The sequence below is a fragment of the Pristis pectinata genome, chromosome 16 (genome assembly GCF_009764475.1).
Source record: "Pristis pectinata isolate sPriPec2 chromosome 16, sPriPec2.1.pri, whole genome shotgun sequence".
Classification (NCBI taxonomy): domain Eukaryota; kingdom Metazoa; phylum Chordata; class Chondrichthyes; order Rhinopristiformes; family Pristidae; genus Pristis; species Pristis pectinata.
The window spans coordinates 30,389,602-30,416,258 of record NC_067420.1 but is presented as its reverse complement, the minus strand read 5'-3'; the positions used below and the strand labels follow the sequence as shown (position 1 = coordinate 30,416,258).

Here is a 26,657-nt window from a genome sequence, read left to right as displayed (position 1 = left end):
TTTTCCCCCAGGGTAGAGGAGTCCAAAACTAGGGGGCATAGATTTAAGGTGTGAGGGGAAGGATTAAAAAGGGACTTGAGGGGCAACTTTTTCCCCACACAGAGGGTGGTGAGTATATGGAATGAGCTGCCAGAAGTGATTGAGACGGATACCACAGAATCATCTAAGTAGCACTCGGATAGGTATATGGAGGGAAGGGCCTGGAGGGATATGGGCTGAATGTAGAAAATTGGGACGAGCTAGGCATGGACTTGTTGGGCCTGTACCCATGCTGTATTGCTCTATGACTCTAAGGTCTTCTGTGTAAAGTTTCTATGGTAATAAGATAGTAGAAAGAAACATTTTGCAGGGATGTATTAAGCATCCATACACGTAATTCTGTAATTTCAGAGTCCCTGGGTGAGTAGGAAATAGATTATATGCTTAAAGTATATTAAATATCACACTTTTACTACCTAAATTTTTCACTACACTATCTTCAAAGTTACGATAAAACTGTCTATGACCGGAAAGGATTTAATGCAATCTAAATTACCCCAAATGCAAGTCTGTTTTCATTGCACTGCAATGGGATTTATCTGCAGGAAACCACATTACAATCCAGCAAGACAATTTTGTCAAGAGAAAGAAGGTCGACGGTGAAGCTGTGAAAATGCAGTTATGCATTTACAATGCCAAGAATATTTCCATCTCACTTTTCGGGCTTTAACTTTTTACATAGATAGTATAGCACTTCGTGTTTGGCACCAAATCTAAAGGAAAAGAAAGGAAGAAACTGTTGCAGACAGTTGTTCATTAAGTGGTTTGAAATGTTCAGCTCCAGGTGCAGAGAATAAACATTTTGGTAAATTGTAACCTGCTGAAGTAAAGTAGATTAGATCTGTTACAGCCTGATGGTCTTCAGATAATCTCTGCTCAAACTGTCAGTCACACCACCAAAGTGGGAATTACTGATCAAACAGAATTCCCCATCATCAGCATCATTTTGTTTATTCTGACTGGCTGTGTTGTGCCTGAAAATTTTGTTTAGATTGCATCCACTCTTGACATTCTGGAAATCCTAAATAGGGTGTAGTTTGAACAGTTTTGAGTTCTGCAAACGTCAAGAACATCTACTCGGCCAATTTTGCTAAATGTGTATTCACTACAGAAGTCAAAGTAAATGGTCAAAAAACACAACAGTTAAGAAAAATTATAATGTGATATGATTCATTCACTAATTTATCCTTTTACTGTATACGATGTTATAAAGTATAAGATTAAAGACAAATTTTTAAACAAGGAATCCAAATTAAAAATTAATATTGTTTCAAACACACAGTAGGCTTCTCATCGTATGTGAAGAGAACAGATAAAGAACAAGGAGGACAGGTCACCACCACCTTCTCAAACACAATTAGAGATGAATGAAAAACGTTGGTTCTGCCAGTGTTGTTCACGTCCCATTAATGAAAATAAAGTACTTCAAGCACACAGCTCCTGATTAGAATTGAATAAGTGAGGACATATTTTACTAGAAGTGAAAGCGAGGGAGAGGTAAAGTTTGACAGTAAGAAAATAGACAGCTTATTAAGTTCCCAACAAAGAAAAATTAATAAAAATTATGGATTGGAGAGAAAGCAGCCTGAATTTCCTGGCTTTCTTTTAATCAGGTACCAGACCATTCCATCCATACTTCCTTGTGTTATTTTTCCCTCCCCTCTCGTCTGATTCTATTAAAAATCTTATTAATCTTTCATTTTTCAGATCCTAAAACTTCAACCACAATTTATATTTGCATAGCTTTTCACACAGCTCAAGGCACTTCACAGGGATGCAATCACAAAAAAATTGGCGCTGTGCCAAAGTAGACAATAGGCTACATGCTTGGTTTTAGTGAGTGCCTAATGGTAAAGAGAACAACTGGGAGGTTTAGGGTGGATGGCCAAAAGAAAGGCTACCAAATGGGGGGCTTAGGGTGAAGGAAATGGATAATGCACAAGGGAGTAAAGTTGAAGGTGTGTAGACCTATGGTAGCAAAGGGAGGGAGGGAAGAGTGAGGCCAACAATTATAAATGCAAGGATGAGAATTTGAAAGCAGATGTGTGGCCAGACAACATAGGGCAGATAGCACAAGGGTGATGAGCCATTGAGATGATGTGAAATGAAGTACGAGTTTCAACTAATTAAAGGCAGAAGATGGGGAGGCTCTCCTTGAGGGCACCAAAATAGCCAAGTCAAGAGATAAAGAATCAATCTAAGAAATGGTGGCTTCACTTCAAGGTGAACTTGAGCAAGATTGCAGAGGGCCTGTGAAAGAAAAAGGTACAAGTTTCCTTTATGGAGAGACTACATGGTTAGAAGCTCAAATAGTTTGGAGACAATTTGGCTCACAGACCAGGTGGGGGTCAATTGGGTGGCTGGGGCAGCAGTGTCAGAAGCAGAGACAAATCTCTTTCAAAGGAAGACATGATTTGACTTTCGTTGAAACTTTTCTATTTTACTTCTGCAATATCTCCATTTTCCAATATAGAATAATGTCGGCTGCAGTTATGCCACGGCACTATGACATTACTGCATGTTATTTCCTCCTCCCCTGAGAGTCATTTCCAGGGCTCAAATAAAAAACCTTTGATATACTTCAAGATCCAATATTTTAGGAAGCGAGGCAAAGAAATTGCTTCCTATGCAACCAACATTTGAGCAATTAAATGACAAATAAAATTTGCAGTGTAGATTAATTTATCTAGCAACTCAATGAGAAAACAATTAAAATAATTCAGAACAGATCATAAAAATCACTCACACCACCTTGGAACAAAGCACAAGGTGTTCATTTTTCATTCTATTTCTGGATTATGTGGAAGATTTTCCATTGTAAAACAAGAGCCTTTCCATCTGCCCATATAATAGCTGATGAAACAGCTATTTATTGATTTTTTTTCAATTTTGTGTTAATTAAAATATGCAAATTATCCTTTGAATAGAGGAATAGGTTACCCATTAGACAAGGTGAGTTAACTTTTAAACTTACTTCAGGCCTAATCCCTATACAATACACAAGTATGCCATTCGATGAGGAATACTTCGAACAGTATTCTGATTCACACAATGTAATTTGGACTGGAGACAGTAGTTTCGTAATTTAATAAATGCTTTGCAAAACTTCATCATAAAAATCTAAACTCAGACAACTGTAAAGGAGCTCTCTGCTCAAGTCCTATTTGATTGTTCTTTTTCAGACTTGTTAATATATTTTTCAAGTATTTTTAACTTTTCAGTTAGAAGATACAATCAATTCCATCTTGTCTGCTCTGATGCATCCTATATCCCAAATTTTCTTTTCACCTCTTTTGAGCTCCTCCCAAACCAGCCTAGTTTGAGATTTTTGCCTCTGGACAGTCAACTTTTCCATTCACCTACAAGGACTCCACAATTCCCCCATAACTGCAACCTCAGCCACGGTTCCCCATACAAAGGTACTGGTCTTCACATATATTAATATTCATTGGCCTTAGAGTCCCAGGTTTCCATTCACGCATTTTCATGTGCAGAAGTCTGGACTTCATAAAAGAAATATGGTGCTCAGTACGGGCATCACACGGAGTCAAATGATGGCGTCCACTTTTGCTAGTATTCTCCAGCTTAATGCTGTGGAAATTACCTCTCAGATGCTGTAAAAGACAGACCTGGCTTGGAATTGAGGACCCCATTAATTTCAATGGGGGTTTGAGCTCTGCAGATTAAGAGGTAGAGGAAGGGGAAGGCAATCTTTTAAGAATATTATTTTGTTTTAGTTTAATATTTATAAATGGTCTATAATTAACTTCTTTTATAAGATTTGAATATAACTACTTCAGTTTTAGTAATCTGTAAAACTCTGCCTCCCAGCTTTGCCAGTGTGAAAGCCTGTCAGAGACAATTCAGGGGTTTGTCCTTCACACTGCAAAGCTTGCAGCACAGATCATGCTGTTGGGAGTTTGAGGCGCGGAGGACCAAAACAGGTCCTCCGCATCCTGCTCAGGTCCATGGCAGGGATTCAGGCAGCCATTCAAGGTGGCTGGATCTATCCAGCTCAGGGAAGCCTTCTCCAGAAAGTGTAAATGCCTTATTGCACGTGGTACTTCAAGTAACTTATAGAAGATAATCGTAAACTGAAATCAATTACCCAATCCTTCAGCACTGCATGCCTATTTAAATAGGTGCTGTAGGGATTTGCTGCTTTATTTAAAAACTCGATTGTAAAATGCGTGTTCATTGTTCCGTTCTGGCCTTTTTTGAAATCAGTCAGTCATCTCTGCAGGTTCGTCAGTAAGTAACAATCACTGTACTTACTCAAGGTGATCCAACGGTATGCTAATACCACTGTACTTGAAAGGAGGAAGAGGAGTTCATGCAGAAGGAGCAAAGGTGAATGCATGTCAAGAGTCTGCTACCTACTCTGTCTTATCCCAGAAGCTAAGCTTTTAGACCGATGCATAATTAAATGCAAATCTAAATTTGCACACTGTCTTTGTGAGGGAGGCAGTTGTTATTACATCCTCTCTACCAGCCCAACCTGCATGCAAGACCCACGACAGGGATAGTCCTGTGCAAAGCTTAGAAGCTGTTTACATGACATTTGGTGCTGTTATTCTTCAGCCCACTGATGCATGAAGCAGATGACAAGCACTTTGCTCCAGAGGAAAACACTAACCACACTTCAAATAGCAAGGAAATGTGACAGAGGAAGCTGCCACCTCTTGTTCTTTTAAAACTGAGTGTATTCATAAAATTCGAAAACAAGAAAATGCAATATAGCAAGAGGAAATTAACAAAACAGGGATTACACAAAGATCCACCCAAACATGCAGCCAATAACCCATAACTCTGGAATTCGAGCATAGACTGCAGTGCAACCGTGTGTTCAGGTTGCTAAAATTGTATCTGAAAATAAGAGGCAGGGTCTGGACAGTCCATTTTGCCCAGCTGTAGCTGTTCCCATTGGCCAAATCTTGCAACAGGCCATTTACAGTTAGAAAAGACCTTTTTCAATTGGAAGTTGTTCGGCTAGCCGGATAAACCTTCAATATTGCTTGCATTGTTCGTAACTGCAGCCATCCATTGACACAAGGGCCAGGAGATACCACTGACCTGAGAAGCTCCAGGAGGTCCCAAAGGTGAACAGTGCTGGTTGAGTTTTAAGAATGGCAAAAAGTGCAAGAGTGGGGGCAAGGGAGAAGTATCTGTCTCTATTCTTTATGAAAAAAAGTTGAAATTTAATTTTTTTTTAAGAACAGGTTTTTCTTGGCTCTGAATGTCAAAAGATTCACAAACATTCAATTTCAATGTCAGCTTTGACAGCCAGTGAGTCTAGTGACAGGGGTTCACTAGCCATCAATGCTACTCTGGGAGCAGCCACATGTACAGGGAGCAGTCTTGTGCTGCCGTGGGCCTTGCTGATGAGCCGAGAGCCAACATCTCACTGGGTGACTCCTCTCCTGGACCAACATGGAAGAAACAGCAATGTCTAGGAGCAGATAGCGAGAACCTGCCCCATGAAGTTGCTAACCTACTTCGCTTTACAAGCAGGCCAAACCAGCTGAGACATTATACTTTAATAATCAGACAACTGCCTGTTCACTCAGAAGATGTTGGCTTGCTTGGTTGGTGTTTACTCTCCTGCTGTATCCCTTACTGGGCCAGAAGGCAAGGAGACCACTCTATCCTACCGACAGACAGGAAGGCAGGCCAGTTGCAACTAGTTAACATCAGTCAACATTGTTAAAATGAGCTAGTCATTTTGAAGCAGATGTTCCCATTCTTTCCCAGGGGACACTCAAATTACAATAATGAATTGCTTATGTTTAATCACCGTCAGCCTGCTCTTCACGTTCAGAAGATTCTAGGAGGACTGTGACCGCAGCTCAGTTTCTGCTTTGACTGCATCTTCCTTTACCGTTGAGTCAGGAGATCCTGTGATGATATCTTCACTAGAAGGATAACAGCTGTTCAAAATAGTGACTCATCGTTCTTCTCTCAATGACAATTAGTGATAGACAAAAAAAACCTTTGGCCTTTGCAGTCACACCCACACCCTGCAACCGTCCTTCAGAAAAGAAAACCTTGATGCCAGTTCCGAATTTTTAAAACAACATTTTTTCTAAAAATTTGTATTTGCTTGGCCTTTTTGTGGATCTGGTAGCACAGTTGGTTAACTCCTAATGCAGTTTATGGATAATTAGGGATGGACAAGAAATGCCAGCCTTGCCAGTGAGATTCACATCTCAAGAATGAATAAATAATTTAAAAATTCTGTTGGGAAATTAAAGGTATAATCATACACCGAGCCAATATTTCAGGTGTTAATTCTTTCCTTTTCTTATGCTGCTTTTCCCTCTACCCGTCAATAATCCTTTCGGGGCAATGTTAAGCCTGATTCTTTTCTGTTGTAATGAATTCACCTCATTCTATGTAGATGAGGATTTAGTGGAGCCACATACAATTGATAATGGAAGCAGCAGGCCAAAGGAACGGCTTTGTCTTGCTAACGTGCCCAGAGGTAATGTCAGTTTGTTAGTTGATATCAAATAAGGGCATGGTGGAATTTTTAATCTGCAGTTAATGTGGGAACAGCAAGTGAGGGTCAGTGATTTAATTTGGTGCAAGCACTTTTATGTTAGAGCACAAAAATAAAATCACCATCAGGTGGTAATTCATTCAGTAAATGCTCTATCATTTTCTGTTGTTTTATCCCTGCTAATTTGCATCAATCTTCCATCTGAAATGGATCCTTCTCCTCCTCTTTGGATCTCCACAAAGCTCACAAAGGAATGAAAATACTATTTTCCTTGTACTCAAGGGCACTTACCAAGTTAATGAGATCATTTCAGCCCACAATCCAGTGTCCAGAAAGAGCATTAATAACCTGACCTACATCAGGCCAATGCAAACAACAGTATTTCTGCAAAAGCTGCTTGAAGTATGTTGTTTTTTTTAAAAAAAAGCTCAAATTAATAGTTTAACAACCATATTTTTCTTTATTCTTTGTCTGAAGCACACCTGTAGATCAAGTCACAATATTATGCATATTTTAATGCTTTTTCTCAAGTTTAATGAAGGCAAGATGTAGTTTGCATTTCTAATTCCAAGCCACACTTAAGGCTCAATCATTTACTGTGTGGCTCAGTCTAAAGCCAAGAGGAATGTTTCATAGAATAGCATTTCCTGATTTTCCACATTTACTAATGGTATCTTTTTGTACCTTCTATCCCACCATTTTCAATGTTCTACAGATTATCCTTTGCCTCAGCATCTCCTCCCACGCAATGCCACCATAGAGCACAACGCCCCCTCCTCCCCTTTCACAAGGACCACTCTCTTAGTCACAATCACTCCTACTCCCTACAACACTGCTTACCTGAACAAGCACAAGGGACAACACATAACCTTTTACTTTCCCATCATTCAGGGCCCTAAACACACACAAGAGAAACAGCTATTCACTTATTTACTGGTGATGAAACCATCTTCTGTGACATGGGAGATCAAACACAGATCGAGTGATGGTACTGTGTAACACTTGCTCTGTGACCCAGTTGTCTGGTTGTCTGATGCTCTAATGTTCCATTCCACTCCCATTTGGATTCTTCTGTCATCTTGTGATGATGAAACTCAGGGCAAGTCCTTATCTTTGGATTTGGCACGGTCTGCTGGACTCAACACCAAGATCAATCATTTCATTACTGGTTCTCTTATTTTCGTTCACACCTACTCTGCACCTATCTTGGTTCTTTTCTTGTTCCTTTGGCATTATATTAGTGCCATCATCCTGTCTGCCATTTAATCTCTGTTCCATGCTATCATACGCCAACACTTTTGCACATTCTTAGCTTCCAAACCACCTGGCTACATTCACTCTTCCCTGAATTTTATAACATGTTCTCACAGAAACTAGATTTCACTTATTTCTGCTGTGATAACTAGGTGACAAATTTTGTTCAAATCCTAAACTGGGGGTCATAGAAACAAAAATATCTAACTTGTGACATCCTCGCTTTAAGAGATTATTATTGTGGTTTTCTCCCATTCATACAGGGGAAAATACAATTTACACTTTCACAGATGGTAGCCACTTGCTGAGGTCACAGCTGTCACACACTTGCCTGCTGTCTGCTGGGTAGTGGGTCAGCACAGTAAAAGTGCACTCTGAGAAAGTCATGAAAAACAAGGGAAAACAGAGGCATCCTGGGTGGAGGGGAGGAGTGAAACACTGAACTGGACTCCACTGGAGGTCTACCTCACACAATGCAGCAGGAGAGTAGTAACGTTGCTGGATTAGCAGCCAGTGTTTTGAACCATCGGTCCAGAGGAGAGTTCAAATCCCACCACAGCAGTTGGGGAATTTAAATTCATGCACTTAAAATAAATCTGGAATTCCAGAGTTAGTCACAGTAACGGTAACCGTGAAACCACTATATTGGTGTAAAATTCAACGAGTTCAGGAATGTCCTTCAGGGAAGGAAATCCGCTTGTCCTGACCCAGTCTGGGCTATATGAGACTCCAAAACCACCAATTGGTTCAGCCTTAACTACCTACCCAGTTCAGAGGCAATCAATGATGCCCGCATCACTCAAATGATTAAAAGAAATCCATCCCACATCACAAATGGACCACTGCCACAGTGACCACTTGGGCCACAGATGCAGTATTTTCCAGTACACAAATACTGTAACCATTTTCAGTTCTGCCCATCTTCAAAAATTGATGACGAAATCCATGCCCAAGGAGGAACCCTTCAAGTCGCACGTGTGATGAGCTGCTTGTTTTAGCGTGTATCAAAAATGAAGGATGCAAGTCACAATCTTTTCATCCAATTTCTGTCAATGAGGCACAAACAATATCAGGATGCGTGTTGTATGTCAGATCAACAAATGTCAAAACAAAACGACACGTTAAACGTGAATTGTGACAGAAAATGCTTCGTCCAGTTTCCTGATGGGCAGGGTTTTTTTTAAAATACAGGAAATCAGCTCAACCATTTCAAAATTGTAAAACAAAATGACTTCTAATGTTCATTCTAAAAATGACACTAAATGTTCTTTCTCTAACCCAGTTTCTAAGCTAATTTCTTCCCTTTCTGAAAGGCCGTGAACTGAAAACATCCTCACCACAGATGCTGCCTGATCTGCTGAGTAGTTCCAGCACCATTTATTGCAGAGTAAACTTTCACACCATCAATCTGGACTTGTCCTTCAATTGGGTTTCCAGAAAGAAAGTTCAAGTAATTAAGCCCATTACATTACCCAGTTCACATGCAGGCAGCTTTAATTGTCAAGGTTAACACTCTTTATTTCACTTCCCGAATGGAAATCAATATTTTACAGCACATAACTACATTGGGAAAAGGATAATGCTTCCTTCAAACTTTGCATTAGATATGAGCCAAGACTAGGAAATGGGTTTAAAAATAACCATGCAGATAATAAATTGCTTTAAAAGGTTAACAATAATGAAATAAGTCATTTCAGCTTCACTTCTGCAACTTCAAACTGAAATTATTTTGAAGTGAATGTTTCATACTGTGTCAGAGCCATATCACATATTGGCTGATCAAGTGATTTATCTCATGAATTAACACAATTTGCTTGCTCTACAGTTTTTAAGCACAATCAAAAATAGACTGGTTGAAATCCTGCCCATTGCTGCTTAGTAAATCACTCAGAGACCATAGAAAATGTCACGTATTGACCTCAAAATACCGCTGAAATGGATAAAACTAGTTGCCAAGAAAAAGCAATGTGATCCCAGCTGTAGGTCAAAATAGAGCTGGAATATGTGCTTCCTCATGACAATTATTTTTTCTTACTTCCTTGCTGAATTAAAAGATACACATCATTCTATCCATACATCTCTCTCAGTGATGGACCATTCCCAATCATCAGAGCAGTAGGAGATACGATTGATCCCATCAGAGAAAGGAATCCCAAAACAGTGGCATTGGTCAAAACGAACATTCCAAACTCCCTCGTTCATACAAACTTGAGAGATAAGATTTGAGGTTGATGGTCATCATGTTTGAGGGTTGGCAAGTATATTGGCAAGTTGACTGAAGTCCTGCAAAGGATTGACAAGATAGATGTTGAGAGATCTGGAACTAAGGGGCAGAGTTCAGTTTGAAAGGGCAAATTCTTTATCACATTCAAGGCTGAGGTAAAGAGGAATCTCTTTTACACAGAGTTCTAAACTGGAATGCTGTACTCGGGAGGCTGTGGATGCTCAGCTGTCAAATATAATCAATGCTGATGTTAGCAAGTCTTTGAACATTAAAAGGGGATATGGAGAACAACAGATAAGATAAAAGATCAGCCACGAGCTTACTTATTGATGGAGTAACCCACTCCTGATTCTGTTCCTCATGTTGACACCAGGAGAGGAATGCTCACAAATATTCCAATGACTCTTGGCATTTTCCCCACACAACAAAGGATGTAACACCTGACCTTGCACCTCTTTCCTTGCAATCATCCAGAGAGTTAAACTATCCCTGCAGGTGAAGCAGTGATTCACTTGCACTTCTTCCAATATGGTGTGCTGCATTTGTTGTTCACGATATGGTCTCCTCCATACTGGAGAAACCGAACACAGATTGGATGACTACTCCCACTCTGACCTGTGTCTCTGTGACATTCTGCAATTATAACAAGGCCCAAAGTAAACTTGAGGAACAGCATCTCATCTTTGTAATGAACATGTTGCAGCCTTCCTAACTCAATATTAAGTCCTCTAAGCTTGGGTAACTTGCTTTCTCCATTTATAATAGAACGGGGCAGTTCTGCTGTAGGTTATCCAGCTGTGAAATTGGCTAAGTTTATGACTCTCCAGTTGTATGGCCTGAGTGATGGGCATTTCATACACATCTGCATTTTGCAGCTTTTATATTCCTTTGCCCTCTCCCTCCGCCCCCCCTCCCATTCCCTCTCATTAACATCAACTCTCTAAATTGGTCAACACCTTATCCCCATGGCAACACTGACCTCACCCCATCAGATATTTCCTTTGTTTTCCCACCTTTCTCCCTCCTCCCTGCAACTTAAAACTAACCAGTTTTCTGTTTTTCCCAGTTTTGTTGAAGAGTTAATCGTCTCAGGCTAAAGACACTCTTTCTCTTTCTATTGACACTGGTGATATTTTCTGTTTCTATTTCATGAACACGTAGGATGGGACAAGTATAACATTTCAAAAGTTATTCTAAAATTAAGTTGCTTCCCCCGGCTATAGTCTTGGGCTTGAAAATTGTTAGAATGGGCTTTTTAAAATTGCTTTTCCCATTGTAGGATATTGGGTATAGTGTGCAGGTAATCAGAGATTAACTTAAAATGAATCTCTGATAGACCTAGAAAACCTAATTCATCTGGGAGGGTACACTAAATGGGTATTGCAGCAGACGCTAACAATCGTTTCAGAGTCTGTAGTATAGTGATTGGGTGAGTGGGCTGGAGGTAGAGAGAGTGGGTGAAGGCAGAGCGATGTTGGAGGCTTTGATGTGATTTGGCTGGAGGCAGGGAAAGAAGTTATCAACGGGTTGTGTGGATAGGAAAAGGGGAAGGATTGTGCCAATGGGTCAAGATTAGTAGAGAGGAAGGGTTGTGGTGGGGGGGGGGTGGGTGTAGAGTTGATCAAAACCTCCTTCACAACCTCAGCAGATTGTGGAGATGGCCAAGGGTTTTGGCCTTGGGTTCAAGATGGTGGTGGGGGATGGGATGGGGCAAAAAAAAAAGAGTTGGTAATTGTTGGGGTGGAAGGGGTCATTGAAGTGTTGAGGAAATGCAGGAGGCTGTAGTGGGGGCTGGAGTCCAGAAAGATGCAATGTGATTAAAAGTCTCAGTCAAGCAGTGCACTGAGAAGAGCATGTAGTCCCAGCAGACCCCTATAACCACCAGTCAATCCCAGTTCAACATGGTACAAGCTCCTGAGCGATGCTCCAAAAGCTGTGCTGCGTAGAGAATGAGGTCATGCGAAGAGTGCTCAATGGAATTTCAGAGATGACACAAAATGACCAGAAAATTCTAATTGTAACATTTCACTCAGGGGTGGAGAGGAGAAAGGAAAAAGATAACATATGCAATTTAATTTCTAAGCACAATATGTGCAATTACTGTAACCAGTTATAAATGAAATGACTCAACAAGATCATACTAATTACTCATGAAACAATAGAATGAAAATGCACCTGGCTTCAGAAGTTGAAGAAATATGAATCAAAGCCACAAAAAGTAGTAAAATGGAGAGCTAAGTGGCACAAGAATTGATTTCAGTCATTTAAACATTAACAAGGCAAGAGATCTTTAAATTAGACTGCAGTCCCAGTTAACATGTTGAAAGTTTCCAAAGATAGACATTTCCTACTCTGCCATTAAATAATAATACACACATGGCTAAGAGAAAAGATACATAAAACCACAAAGGACTGCATGGGAAACAAGGGGGAAAGAGGTTGAGAAAGCGCGCACTGGGGCAAGAGGGAGAGCCAGGGTAACGAGTAGTTGAGTCCAAATATGAAATATGTTACCTGAACAGAGATGTTAATAGGTTCATAAAACAAATACAGGAGCTTGTTTAGATAGTCTCAAGAAATTCTGCTTATAATAAGAGTTCAATGAGGCTCTTAGGGATTTTACAATGAGTTTAAAAAGTAAGGTCAACAGTTGCTACAATGCAAGGGAAGATGCTCATTATTCAGCCAAGCATGAATTGGAAGGCTTTGTACAATTAAAAGACAGGAAATAAGATAGACCAACAAAAGAACCATGTACTGCGAAACTCAGCTTCAAGGGATATAAATATTTCAGCTGAGGAGTACTTCACTGCTGAATGTTGTGGGCTTTCTGAATGCAGACCTTGATAAGGATTGGTGCAATCAATAGAGAGAAAAAGAAAATCACAAAAACTGTTTCATCACCGTTAGCCTACCAGCTTGATCCAGTCACATTTTACTTGTAAAAGTTTATGTATCTGGTTTGTTTCGTGCACTTGTTACTCAACTGTCGTGAAAATTGACTAATAGATACTTAAGTTCTCTCTCGCCAGATTGGTTGGCACTTCAAATCATTTTTAAAATTGACAAAAATCTCAACATCCTCCAAGTGCAGCTTCTGACCCCGAGTACAAATGTCCATCAACTTTCCATCACCACAATAAACCCACCTCTGATCCTGGACATTCTCACCAATATCTAGCCAACAGATACAAAGACTCCATCGCTTTCTTGGCGCACCAACCGTTACCCCAACTCCACCCCACACCAGATCATCCAAAATTCTGCTGTGCAGCTCCTATCCCACACCATGCCAGATCTTCAATACACTTATTCTTGCTCATCTACTTTGACTCTTGATTCCCTGAAATCTCCCAACTTAACCGCAGTTAATTTCAATTTCGTTATGGTCTTTCTTCTGTATGTCCCCATAATCTTCTCCAACCCCACAATCCCTTTGCATAATTATCTTTTCTTCCCAATGTGTCCTCTCATCCTAACTGTCCCACTGTTTTTGCCTACATCTTCAACAATTAGGCTCTGTGCTTTGCAATTCTTTCCCTCAATTCCACTACCTCATCGCCATTTCCTTTCCTTGACAAGATCCTCTTTAAAATCAACCTCTTTAAAAAGTGCTATATACGTGCATGCTAATAGCAACATCATTCATAATAAAGAATGTACTACAGGGAAGGTAATCACTGCACATTATTTCTCTATTAGCCAAGTTGAATGAGGACTTGGTACACATTTCCAAAGGCCTGTGGATACCGCATCAAGTGAAAATTTCAAAATTGAGATCAATAAATCGAGGATAAATAAAAGGGTAAATAATTAGAATTTCAACAAAGGAAAAACAAGTTGGAATAGGCTTGAAAGTTGAATAGTATCCAAGTTCCTGTTGGGGCAGAAGTTGCAAGTGCCAAGAATGAAAATGGAAGTGATAGCCAGGAGACAGAGTGGTAGAAACTTGATTGAAAAGAACAAGGTTAAATGAGATGTCTGGAAAGACATAAAAAATGAAGATGAGAAAGGAAAAAAAAAATGAAGTCACAATAGAGAAATAAACCAGATAGACGTGCCAGGCACTATTCATGCAGACAACATGTGACTTGTTGACAGACAGTGGTTTACTTAAGAAAAAGATTGTGGCAGCAATGCTGTTTTCTATCATTAATACACATAATTTCACCAGAGAACTCTCCACTTTTACACTGGCATTCTGTCGCACTCTCTACTCACTCAAATCTACTTGCATGTGCACGTACGTTATTAGAATTATGAAATCCTCATTTGATGATAAATACTATTGCTAACTTGATGACACATTGGGTATTTCACCAAAGCTGAGAGGTGAAGGGCCCTTCATTAACCATATACCACTGCCTCATTATATGACCATCTGGCTGAACAAATCATTTAAAAAAAAGAGATGAATGACCTCTGAAAAGCCACTAACTACAAAGCTTTGCACCTGCTACATCAGCCAATATGTAAAGATGCACAACAGGGAACTGCTTCAAGTGAACAGCATCAATACTGCACCAAGGATTTACTATCTGTACACTTCAGTCATACTGTGTAGAAAAATAAAACTGAATTAACTTACTATATTTTAGCAGTCCTAACTGACAAAATCCGTTGCAATGACTGGGAAATAATGCTCAGTTCAGTCTGATGCCACCAGCTACAGACCATACATAGTCAAAGATCATTTCACATCCAAGGTGTATTGACTTTAAGAGAAAAAAAGTTCAGATTATTTTCATTAACTTTGAACCGAAGGCCAGTGGTGTCGCTGTCCAAAAGGTTACCTTGGCCCAATAATGCATCATTATTCAATTTTGATTGCAAATTGGAAAATACTTGTTCCAACCAACGTTTTAGGAATTTACATCTCTTTAAACAAAAAGATGGAAGTGTTTCTTCCCTCTGAAAAGAATCTCAAAAATGAGGATTTACCATCAAGGTAAAAAGAGATAACAGCAGCGTGCAAAGACAGCTCCAGTAACTGTCTACGACTTGCTCTTGGAAGGAACTCTGGTACCTTGCGTACACGTCAAGGATAGTAGCTCAGTCACAATTGTCATTACTGCCTGCAGTGTTTGCTGCTTATTCTACATCACCTTTTTCTTAGACAGCCCCTCTGGATAGAGGTGGACTTGCTTCCGCTCTGGTTGTGTGGGTTCTAAGGTGGTTAATGAGGGAAACTACAAACTCGTCCAGAGATGGGGCAGGCAGTTTGTGAGGTGGTGTGCTCCTACTGCCCCTTACGCAGGGCTTCTGTGCGCTCTCAACACATTGACACAAGGTTGTCCATACCATCCTGAATGCTCCATCTCCACTTTGAGTCGTCATGGGCCAGAGACTCCCAAGATCCAGTGGGGATTTGCAGTTTCCAAGGAGGCTGTGAGCACATCCTTGAATCTTTCCCCGTGTGCCTGGCAATCTTTCCCTTGGACAGAGCTCAGGAGTACAGTGTCTGTTTTGGGAGTCTGGTGCTCTGGTCTGTCCATCAGAGCCACAGCAAGGCCTCAATGCCTGGGAGAGGTCAATGATGTTGACCTAGTTAACCTTTCAGTGATTCTGTAGGATTTAGCGGAAAAAGCATTGATCGTTTCTTTCTTGTGCCTTGGGGTGACTGCGATTGGAATCCAGGAGTCATTTTTCATTCTAAGTAGCAGGAAAAGCTACTTGGAATGAACGTTAGAATTGTCTGCACTTCAGGACGTCCCAGTATTTTGAAATACTGGTATATGATGGGTTATTAGGATGTTAGGCAAGAGTGCTGGACAGCCCCTTACAGATCACTTCAATGCCAAAGCCTCCATCCACCCACTCTAAATCACTATTCCTCCTTGCAGTATTTACCACTTTCTCCTTCCCTCTCAATCTGATCACTCACCCACGACCTACAGAAGGGCTAAGAAATCTTCTATCAGAGGAATCTGCCCAGTACGTGTTGGCCATTGACTGGTCTCGGGTAATGAAGGCCAAAGGCCAAACATCAGACAAGCCTGGAATCCACCCACACCAATACAGGACGTCCCTGCATCTAGTTTACTCCAGCAGGCACCAATTTCTCAGCCAACTTTCAAAGACATCAGATAGTTATGGGAGGCCAGTCAGCTCACCATCTCTATGCACGCTGAACTACTTTTGATACTAATCGCACTTCCTAGCTGCCAGTCTACAATACTGTGGGTTGCAACGCATCCAATTATCTCCAGAACCTTGCAGGGTACCTACATCCACCATTTGCTCAGGCAGCAAGCTTCAGGCCAGTGATATATTTTTCCTAACGTCCCTATAATACTTCTATTCAAAATTTAAAATCTGCTCCTCTGCCTCCGGACTTCTCAAAGGAAAGTGGGACATTTTTATTCATCTTATCTCAGCCTCCCATATATAATATACAGATTTAATTTCCCCTTCATCTGCCTTGCTCCATAATAAACATTCACAGCTTTTATAACTTCATAAGTTAGCAAAGATGGATTATTTATTTTTAAATTTAAAATCATTATAAATAGGTGCAGAAGACACCAGAGCTCAGCAGATCGCAATAACAATTAGGATCTCACCGCACCCTGTTTGTGACCAGATTTCTGGATAATTGAACTGCTTGCTTACATCTTGAAAATATTTTGCACACTCAGGCCAAATTCCTTGTGAGCCAATTCCATAATGGCTGTTAGTCTATTTTAAATGAAGATATTTTTATATCATGCAGTGGTCCTTACCTCCACCTCACATTCAAATTCTGTGCCATCCAGAAGTGTCACCTTGCACGGCATGGTCTTTGGCTTTTTGGATCCTTTTAATGGTGACTTGGGGGTTCTGCCTGGTGTTGTCCTTTCCGAAGTTTTGTCATCATCAGTTTCTCCAACGTCCAGCTCTTCAACAACTTTTGGAATGGTTTCTGTTTTTTTATCTTTCTCAGCATTCTGTTGGGAAAATGAAAAGGAAAAGAACTCAAATCAAACACACAAATCAAAGGAATTTTTTGAAGTTTGTTTCTGTGCTCCGTGTTATATTTGCATTTGGTCAAAGATGTTCGAAATTTATTTGGCAACATTTCTGGAATTCTGTTGCATGTCAAAAAGAAAGTTCGTGTGTCAAAATTGCATAGTTCTTGCGCACAAAACAAATTTGCAGGATGCAAGGGTACAGCACAGAAGTGGAGGAAACTTCGAGTCTATTTGATATTTAAAAAACTGAAAAGGAAAATCTTTGAGAGAACAAATCATCTTTTCACCCCTTGAGAGTCCAGTTAAAAAACCTACCATCCGAATTATTATTTTGCCTTTTCACCACGAGAATACCTAGATTTTGGTCCAGGGTCAAACCATCAGCTGCAGGTGAGTAACTGTTTCAACTGCAGTTTCTAACATTTCTAATCCCTTTCTCGCCACTTGTTTATTTATAATTCAGTTTGAGCTTTTAGCTGAAGAAAGCTTGTTAAATATTTCATGATGTGTTTAATTAATAAAATCAAACAGCAACCAGTTGCGAGAATTGCTTATGTTTAAATCATGAGTTGGCAAATGTCACTGGTCTGTTAAGAGCATTATTCAATATTAAGAAATTTTTTTTTAAATGTTATCCTGATTATAGAAAATGATGTCTGACCAGAGGTTTTCAAAGATTTGGTAACATACTCTCCTCATCCAGGGAAGTGGACTATCTCTGCAGGACAATTCAGCATTACATCCACTGCAACTTTCTGCAGGAGGGATCAAGTTGGTACAGAAAATTTTTTAAAAATCTGAACAAGTATCAGTTGCTGTATTAAGTGGGACAATATTTAATTTGGATCATTTCACTAATAAATTCTGAATTATCATAAGAATAATTTTCACCACATTCCTGCAGCAAAGTCTGGCAGCAGAGTGGCATTGTATCCCAAAATGCCATCCACTGCTTCCATTTCAAGGACGATTGTCTGAATTTAGCCAGATGTAGCCCACCGCCCGCAGTCTCTGCTGAGATATGCAGCAGTGCTGCCCTCACTGTGTGTGCAACCGTATTAGAAAGGCTGAGTCATACAGCACAGATGGCAGCCCTTCAGCACATCCCGTCCATGCCGACCTTTTTGCCCATCTACACTAAGCCCATTTGCCCACATTAGGACCATAATTAGAAATAGGACGAGCTTAGGTGGACATCTTGGATGACATGGTCTGGTTGGGCTGAAGGGCCTGTTTTTGTGCTGTATTACTCCAAGACTTGATGCATCTTTCTATGCCTTGCCTATTTAAGTGTCTGTCTGAATGCCTGGATGAAAACCTCCTGGACCAAATTGGCAGGGTCTTGCATGGCACCAGGACCTCATGATACAATCAGGTAACACGTGAGCCAAACTAAGACCTAACCGTGAAACCGTGGCTGAGAAATCTCTGACAAACAGCAAGATAACACACAATGACAGGTGCTGCTGGTAGAGCTGTCTCACAGCTCTGGTGACCCAGGTTCGATGCCAACCTTAGATGTTGTCTGTGTGGAGTTTGCACAAATCTCCCCGTGACCCCAACATGCTCAAGACTTGCGGGTTAGGAGGCAATTGGTTGGTAATTGGCCACCGTAAATTGTCCCTGCTGTGTAGATGGTAGATAGGTTGCATAATATGGTGGTAGAGGGTGGGAAAGAGGGACGGGAATATGGGGAGAATCAAATGGGCTTGGGTGGGATTCGTGTAAATATGGCCACATGATCGTCAGCATGGGACTTGGGCTAAAGGGTTCTAAATGTCCTAAATTACACCATCATTGCCATCTGTTACAACTTGTTTTTTTCCCTAGTCCTTGTGGACGTCCCTGACATTTAGAAATATTCAAAAACTTAATTACAATAACAAAGCACCTCAGTGCAATTAATGATGATCAAATAATTAGAAAAATTACAGTAAAGACAAAGCAAGAACTTGGCTTACTGTTTTTCGTCATATCTGTAACATCTCTCTATATGAATGAACGAGCAGATTCTACAACACGTCCCACTTGGTACAGGTTCTACGATCAGAATCTTCAGTTTAAAAACCACGGAAAACTCAGCACACATGTGGAGTCCATCAACAGAGCAGAAGCGACAGATTCACTTTCAGGAATCTTGTCAGCAAGTTCAAGACTTCTGCATTTGGATACGTGGGCACTGAACTGCCTGTTAGCAGCTTAAGTAAATTGACAAATCTGAGCAATATTTCGTTTTTGAGATCCAATCCCCAGAAATGAATGCAGTACTCCAAATGGGCTTTGTCACATAGTGACAATTATTTCTACTGTTTTGTATTATAGCACTCTAGCATCCTACAACTTATTTTAAAATATTTTTCTTTATACCTGTACACTAGTTATGAGTGATTTCTGTACTTGGAACCTTATATTTTTCTGCTCATTTGCCATTGTTCCTCCTCAGCATTTTAAAAATACTCTCGTCCAGAGTGGGAAACCATTTGCACACATTCACACTGAACTCCATCCCCCCAGTTTTGTTCATTTATTTATCTATTTACAAGGCTAGTTCCCCCACCTGCACTCTTTATTGTGTCATCAGACTGAAATATATTGCTTTCTGTTCCCTCAACCAAGTCAAAAGTTTCCAATTCTAACAACTCCCAAATCAAGATTAATTCTGGAAAATACAACAGTAATTACAATATTTTACTTATTTTCTAACCTAGAGTAAAAACCAACCACTTCTAGAAATTTCTCCATCACTTTTGTTTTTTCTAAAGTTCTGAATACTGTTCGTTTGTACTCCTTGCATTTCTGGCACTTTCTCCTTCAAGTAGCCATTTTCCAATTATAAAACCACATGTGTCTGTCATTAAGGGCCCTACACTGGAAACGTACAGCTGGCTGAGTGTATACTCTCTGGTTGTTTTCTTCTTTCATTGTTGACCAATCATCCTACACAAAGCCAATGAGAATGTTTCTCTAAATGTGAGAGAATGACAGTGCAGTCACCTTGGCAGTTCATTACCCAGTCCACTAATTACTAGTATCATATGCAAAATGTCAGCAACTAAGAAAACCCCACTGAAACTTCAAATTGTTGCATGCTGTTACCTGGTCTTGCTTGCTGTTGGAATCGGCTGCCAGATGTTCTTTATTGTCTGCCATCTCTTGCTGTATGGCAGGTTGCTGCTCCTGCTGGGGAGACGGCTGCTGAACATTCGTTAACTCAGAATCCGTGCCGGATTCCGTTGTCATAGTTACAAGTTATTCTGAAAGAAGAAGCAGCAAAAGATGTATTAGATGCTAAGTAGAAGATGAAAGCCAATTTCTAAAGCTTCAGGAAAAGGCAAACTAAATATTTTAAACACAAATCAGGGAAGTTGGCAGTTTGACTTTGAATACCACAAGAAGTTTCCAGCATTTATTAAATCTGCCTTAATAAATTACTTTGTACGTGTGCCAACAAAATAATAAAAAGCCAGATCCATAGTAAAACTACCACCTTCTCCTGGAAGAAAATTACCAAACCCTGCCCTTCGCAAACATCAAACCCAAAGCTGTCAGCAATAAACTCCAACAGATAATATTCGGCTCACTGTCTCCCAGCAGGATAAGGCATGCAAGCTAATTTTCAAATAGCAAATCAGCTTTTGGCTACGAATGCAATGAGTGAGCTCTTCTGTGGTCCAATGATTTTGTTTTACATTTAATCATATTTCAAAAGATGGAAGAGTGTATTTAGAATTAATTGATGTCAGCTTCAATTCCATGGAATCAAGAAATCAATGAATAACCATTTCCTTATTGACTACGTTTATAAACTTTAAGTTTGATGCATCATTTGGGTGTGATTTTTCTCATGGGCATCGAATGACAATGAATTGATCCAAGCATGCAAATGAAAAGACAAAAATAATGGTAATGAAGGCAAAAATCAATTAGTTGTGCAACTGAAGGCAAGAATATGAAGCAGTGGGCTGCAAAAGGTCCCTTGAGTCTGCACCACTATCTATTAAAGCTGGGGTCAATTGACTACTTTGTCCAACTTTCTACCCTATTATCGATCCCTGGGTGCCCAAATACTTAAATCAATCTCAACCTGGAATATACTTAACAACTAAGGGTCCAGAGTCCTCTGGGAAGAATTCCATCGATTAACACCCAAGTAAAGAATAATTCTTTCATTTTAGTTCTTGATAACAACCCCCTTTTTGCACTAATTCAAGACTTGGCAGCCAGATGAAAAAGCCTCACAGTATCCACACCAGCAATCTCCCTCAAAGTACGTTGTTTCAATTACCTCTCATTCTTCTACACTCTTGCAAACCCAGCCTACTCTCTCCTTCCAGCACAACCTACTCATCACAGCAATTACTCTCTCAAACTGATACAAGGCAAGTACATCTCTAACATGCACAGAGACAAAAACTACACACAAAACTCCCAATGTCATCTTGCTGAAATCCTTTACAGTTGCAGCAAGACTTCATCTGCATGCTTCAACTCCTTTGCAACAGACACTGGCCTTCCTAATTGCTTATTTTCTGTATTTTTAGAAACAGCACATAACTATTTCTGCTCTACAGTGACATTTACCAGTTTTCCACCATTTCAAAAATTGCCTTTCTATCTTCCCCATTAAGAATGGACAGCTACACATTTCCTCACACAATATTCCATCTTTCACCCATTTGCCTGCTCACTTATCCTGTCGAAATCCAGAGCATTTCCCTTACGAGTCACTTCCCCAACTAAATTTAATATCAAACTAGGAACTTCTGCAACATTAATTACAAATATAAAATCCCAGAGCTATTTCTTGTGGCTGTCCACGAGCAACAGCCTGTATCCCATAATGACAAGCTCACTCTTGCCCTATTTCTGTTTTTTTTAAACCAATCTTTTCTGTGTCAATACACTTAACTCAAATCCTCATTTTATGTAACCACCCTTTGCATGAACTTTATGAAGTGGCTTTTCATATCTCAATATACACTACATCCACTGATTGCCTTTTACGTGCCCCTCCTAGTTACTTCCTCAATGCTTTCCTATGTATCCTATCACCAAATCTTTGATAATGGACCCAGGCATTTTCTAGACAGGTGAAATCTTCCCTTTTCCCCTCTCCCCTTCCATCCCATCTTGACAAGCAATATCTCCAGTACTTTCTCTCTGCTTATGACTTTTATAGCTTATCTTCTTCCACTGCAAATCAGAAGATGCACAGGGTTGGATGATCTAAGACCCATCCACCCCCCACCTTCCCTACAGATCTTCACATTCACACCAACCTTTTGTGGCCACTTGGCTGCCAGTGACTGAGGCCTCACTGCTGTGCATATTATGTAGTCAGAAGACCTTTTTCACTGTTACATTAATGGCCAAGAGATCCATTCTATTTAAATGGAAAGACCCTATACCCCCTACCACATTTCGATGGTTTTCTCAAACTATAACATGTTTAAACCTAAAAAAAAAATTATGAGTGGTACTGTTGATCCTTTGCTTAAATTTGAGGAAGTTTGGAGCCCATTTATTCAATATTTCCATATGATATAAGCAGACCTTTTTCAAATCCCTTTCAATAACCTTTGAATATAGAGGAACGGAGCTGACGACATAATTTTTTTTTAACCGAAGAAATATCAGTCCAGTTTTTTTTTGAAGTTTTTGGTTTGCTTTTGTTAATTATACGTTTTTTTGGTGATTTGGGGATTTTCTTTTCATATAACCAAATTTCTTTTCAATTTTTTTTAAAATCACGTTCACTTAGCAAGAGACCGGGAGGTCCAGATTACATATTTCACTCCTTGTGAGTAAAAATTAACTTATTATTGTTATCCCGATCTCTTGGCATCATATGTATATTAATTTGAAATTCAATAAAAAGATTGAAAAAGAAAGATGTTTTTTCACAGTCTCTCCAGCTGCATCTAGTCACCGCAGACATTTAGAACCAATTGAAATGTATTTAAATAGCTAAAATTTTGTTTTCTTTTAAATTCAAAAACACTTAACTTGTGCAAGTTTATCAAAACCATCATTATGAAAGAAAATCAGGTAACAAACAAGCCACTCAGTCTCATTACTATTTCTGTGTTGGCTAATGTTCTCATGGAACTGCCCTGGACTCGAGTCCAGGGGTGCAGTGAGAGGTCGGGTCAGCTCACAATGCACAGACATAGGATTAAGGAATGCACTGGAGTTGGTTGGCACTACCTTACAGAATCACCAGCTGGCCAAGAACTTGATCCTGCCCTTTATAAATACCTTCAATTGAAGCCACAAAGACCGGATTGCTGATTTCCCAAACAAACTGATCATTGAACCATTCTTGAGTTCTCAGCTCTCTGGGTCCACATTCACATTTTTTGGTTAATTACTCTGGTGGATCCCTCAGCTGGTTCACAGTATGTTTATCTTCTGCACCAAGACTATAGCAGGCCTTGTGACGGAGAGTCATTCACAACTTATTACTGGCCTTTGGTTCCTGTATGGAGCAGAATTCATTTACTGACATCACTTCCAGATCTACATGTCGTCATTTGCTCATGGATTTATTCATCCCTCTTTCACCCAGCTCCATCACCCCTTTCATGTCTCCTGCCCTCCACTTAACTTGCCTCCAATTTTTCCCCAGTTCTGAACAAAGATTATTGATCTGAAACATTCTCTTCACCGTCAACACTCGCCCTGCTAAATATTTATGCATTTTCATTTCAGATCTCCAACATCTGCACCACCTCGACTCTTAAAATTGCAATATTGTTATTTTGACCATTAACCCTTCACAACTCAACATCTGAGCAAAACATTTTACTGATTTCCACTTTCAGTGACTAATATCTTGCCTTCATTCACTGTAAATCTTACAATAGAGCAGATTGTCTGTTGCCCTGATACAGCCAGACAGCCATCCTTCAACCCCCTCCTCACCACCAGCATCACCCAACCCTCCAACCTGGTCCATGCTGATTCTTTCCATCTGGTCTGGGGTGCAACCTTCCACTGCGAGAACAGTGATAAACATATCAACGAGGCCCAGCACAGTGCCTCTCCATGCATGTGGTCAACTGCACCAAAAGAACAGCTGGTGAGATGCCACCCCATGCACACTGGCTGTCAAAGCTCTCATTGCTCTTGAAGTGTTTGTGAATGTGTGTTATTAACTGTCAGTGTATTGTATCAAATAGCATAGATAGAACAAAAAGAACAGCTAGAACCTCTTGTGGAGAGGTTAACATTTGATCACTTGAGACATTTGTCTTTAAGAATAGGACAACAGATTAAGCTAGTATTCCACATAGGTGATAAGCCTCCTCCAGAAACAAATGAGGATGCTGTTCATTTACAAGCCTAAGAACATTATCCCTGCATATTAATGGCCATGATAATTTTCTGGTGGACAATGGAAGCAATAATGGAAGCAAGGTACTTTCATTGGGATCTCCAAACTTCTGTATGAGGACAATCAGCAGGGCTGCACAACTTCCCTCATCTGTCTTATTGCAATGTTATTTTACATACACATATAAATGCCTTATGTTGCAGTATTGTGTTAAAAATAAAAACATTTTTCAGGCTGAATTAAGGCTTTGACTGCAGTCTGAACCGCTGGCCGAGGAGGAAAGCACCTCAGTACTTACAGTGCATGGTGCACTGAAGGATTCTTTGTGGAAAGCAATATGACTAAGTGATACACAAGGAACAGTTTGAATTCAAAAGTCACCCTAAAGCAAAAAGTAGCTTTGAAGCTCAGGCAAGATTAAAGTATTTCATGCGGTGTTTCATCTGATCACAGACTGGCTGATGGTGACTGGGTAATATGCAACTCCTCTTTTCGCATGCATCATTGCCCAGCTAAAGTGCATCTCGCTCTATCAATCCTGTCGATGACTTTTAAAAAAACTCAAAACATGAACCTGCAATTCATTGTGGTGGCATTAGACTTAATATCAGTAAAAATCAGAACAGAGTACAAAGAAAAACCAAAAGTAGGTGGTCCTTGACAGAGACTTTCTGGAAGTCAAAATAATTAAGGGAATTGATTATGGACCATCAGATTGCATCTTCAAAAAAACCTCAAGGGGCTTTCTTAAACAGGATATGCCTTCAAAAATTTTGCTGGTTGAGCATTTTCTCTGTATAAGGAACAGGACAATCTCACCCTTCATTGTTTTTTTAAAATTATTATACACAGTTGTGATAGAAGACTCAGAACTTCCTGTTAATAGATGTAGACCACTGTCCTTTTTAAATATAGGGCATGTATTCGTTTGGCTCCAACTTATGGAACATTTCTGATGCTTTTTTAATTGAACTCCTAAAAATTCTCTCCATCCCCTTTGGATGAATGAAACATTTGGCTCAGTGCAATCAGCAAACCACTTAAAAACATGCACCGCGTCTTTGCTCAAGCATGTGTTTAGTGGGTTTCTAACGAGGTCCATTGCTGAGTCCACAGTCTGATGCACAGGAGACACAAGGAGTTTGAACAAGGCAGTTCATTCAAGGGCTCTTCACAGACTGCCTCTGCAACCTTCTATAGTTATCAATGCAGCCTGAAGTGTGGTGACTGCCTCTGGAACCTTCTATGTGGTATGACACATAGGGGCATCAGCGTCAAAGCAACAATTATTGTTCTCAGCTGAAAACCACAGCAGTGGTAAGTTCTCACTGGCATTTCCTTGGGCGTCCTCAATCAGCATCCAAGAACAGTACAAGGTCATGATGACATTGCCATTTATATGAACTTACCACATGCAAACTCAATGCCAATGTTTCTTAGTATTACAATGACAAGTGCACTTCAAAGGCAGTTTATTGGCCGTACAGCATTTCAACCTACCATAATCTTGGGACAAATGCAAGTCTTTATTTTATTATTTTATAACCAAGTTGCAACCTTCATTGATCCAGTTAAATAATAGCTCATCATACTCTTAAGTCTATCTCAAGATCATTCATGTGCCATCTTAAGAAAGGCTACGTGAACCAGAAAAGCCCAAACGCAGATAATAAAGTTTATCTACTATTAAACTCACTGATGCTTCCAAATATTTTCTAGCCTAAAGAATGCCCAACCCCCCCATACATGAGCTCCAATTGAAGTATGTTAAAAAGTATTTCTGGAAGAGCATAAAAGTCAATTTTATAGCAGTTTACAAAGATTAAAATTGTAAGTTTGAATGTGATGTGATGGGTTAATATTAAAAGAGGCTCACCTACACAGAACTTAATACTCTTATGGAGCATCAATAAAAGCAGACAATGGCTTAGACAATATTTGGTTGACAAAAGCACAGCGAGTCAGTGAATTCAGAGAGGCCAAATCATACCTGACCAATTTGGGGAAAAAAAACACTAACTGCCAGAGGCAAACCATTTGACATGGAATAAATCAATTTCCCTATACCAATTAGATATTTCCACATAAAGGACGATGAAACTTCAATCTAGAGAGAAGTTGACTAAATCCTGGGATTGGTTAAGAAATTGGCCAAAGTGCTTATGGAGAGGAGTTCTCATTTGGGATACCCCTGTGCTAACCAGTGAAGCAAAAAGTGACCTGGATTCAGAATCTCAAGGCAAAGTTGTCAAACTGTCAGATGACAGAAGGGGCAATGGAGAAGGCAGTTGATAGAGCTGTAATTATAAACAAAAGAAAAACAACTAAGGCTCATAATTTAAGCAGCTGAGGTAA

General features: G+C 39.9%; 1 protein-coding gene across 13 annotated transcripts in view; it reads right to left on the bottom strand.

Annotated features, from left to right (window-relative positions):
* LOC127578716 (remodeling and spacing factor 1-like) overlaps positions 1-26,657 on the bottom strand; it is a 208,060-nt gene that overhangs the window by 74,046 nt on the left and 107,357 nt on the right. For all 13 annotated transcript variants that reach the window (XM_052031065.1, XM_052031077.1, XM_052031072.1 and 10 more), the window contains exons 2-3: positions 20,063-20,220; positions 16,739-16,942 (exon numbers count right to left, since the gene is read on the bottom strand). In XM_052031065.1, the coding sequence (XP_051887025.1) occupies positions 16,739-16,942; positions 20,063-20,206 (348 nt within the window). In that variant the 5' untranslated portion in view covers positions 20,207-20,220. The remainder of the gene's footprint in view (positions 1-16,738; positions 16,943-20,062; positions 20,221-26,657) is intronic.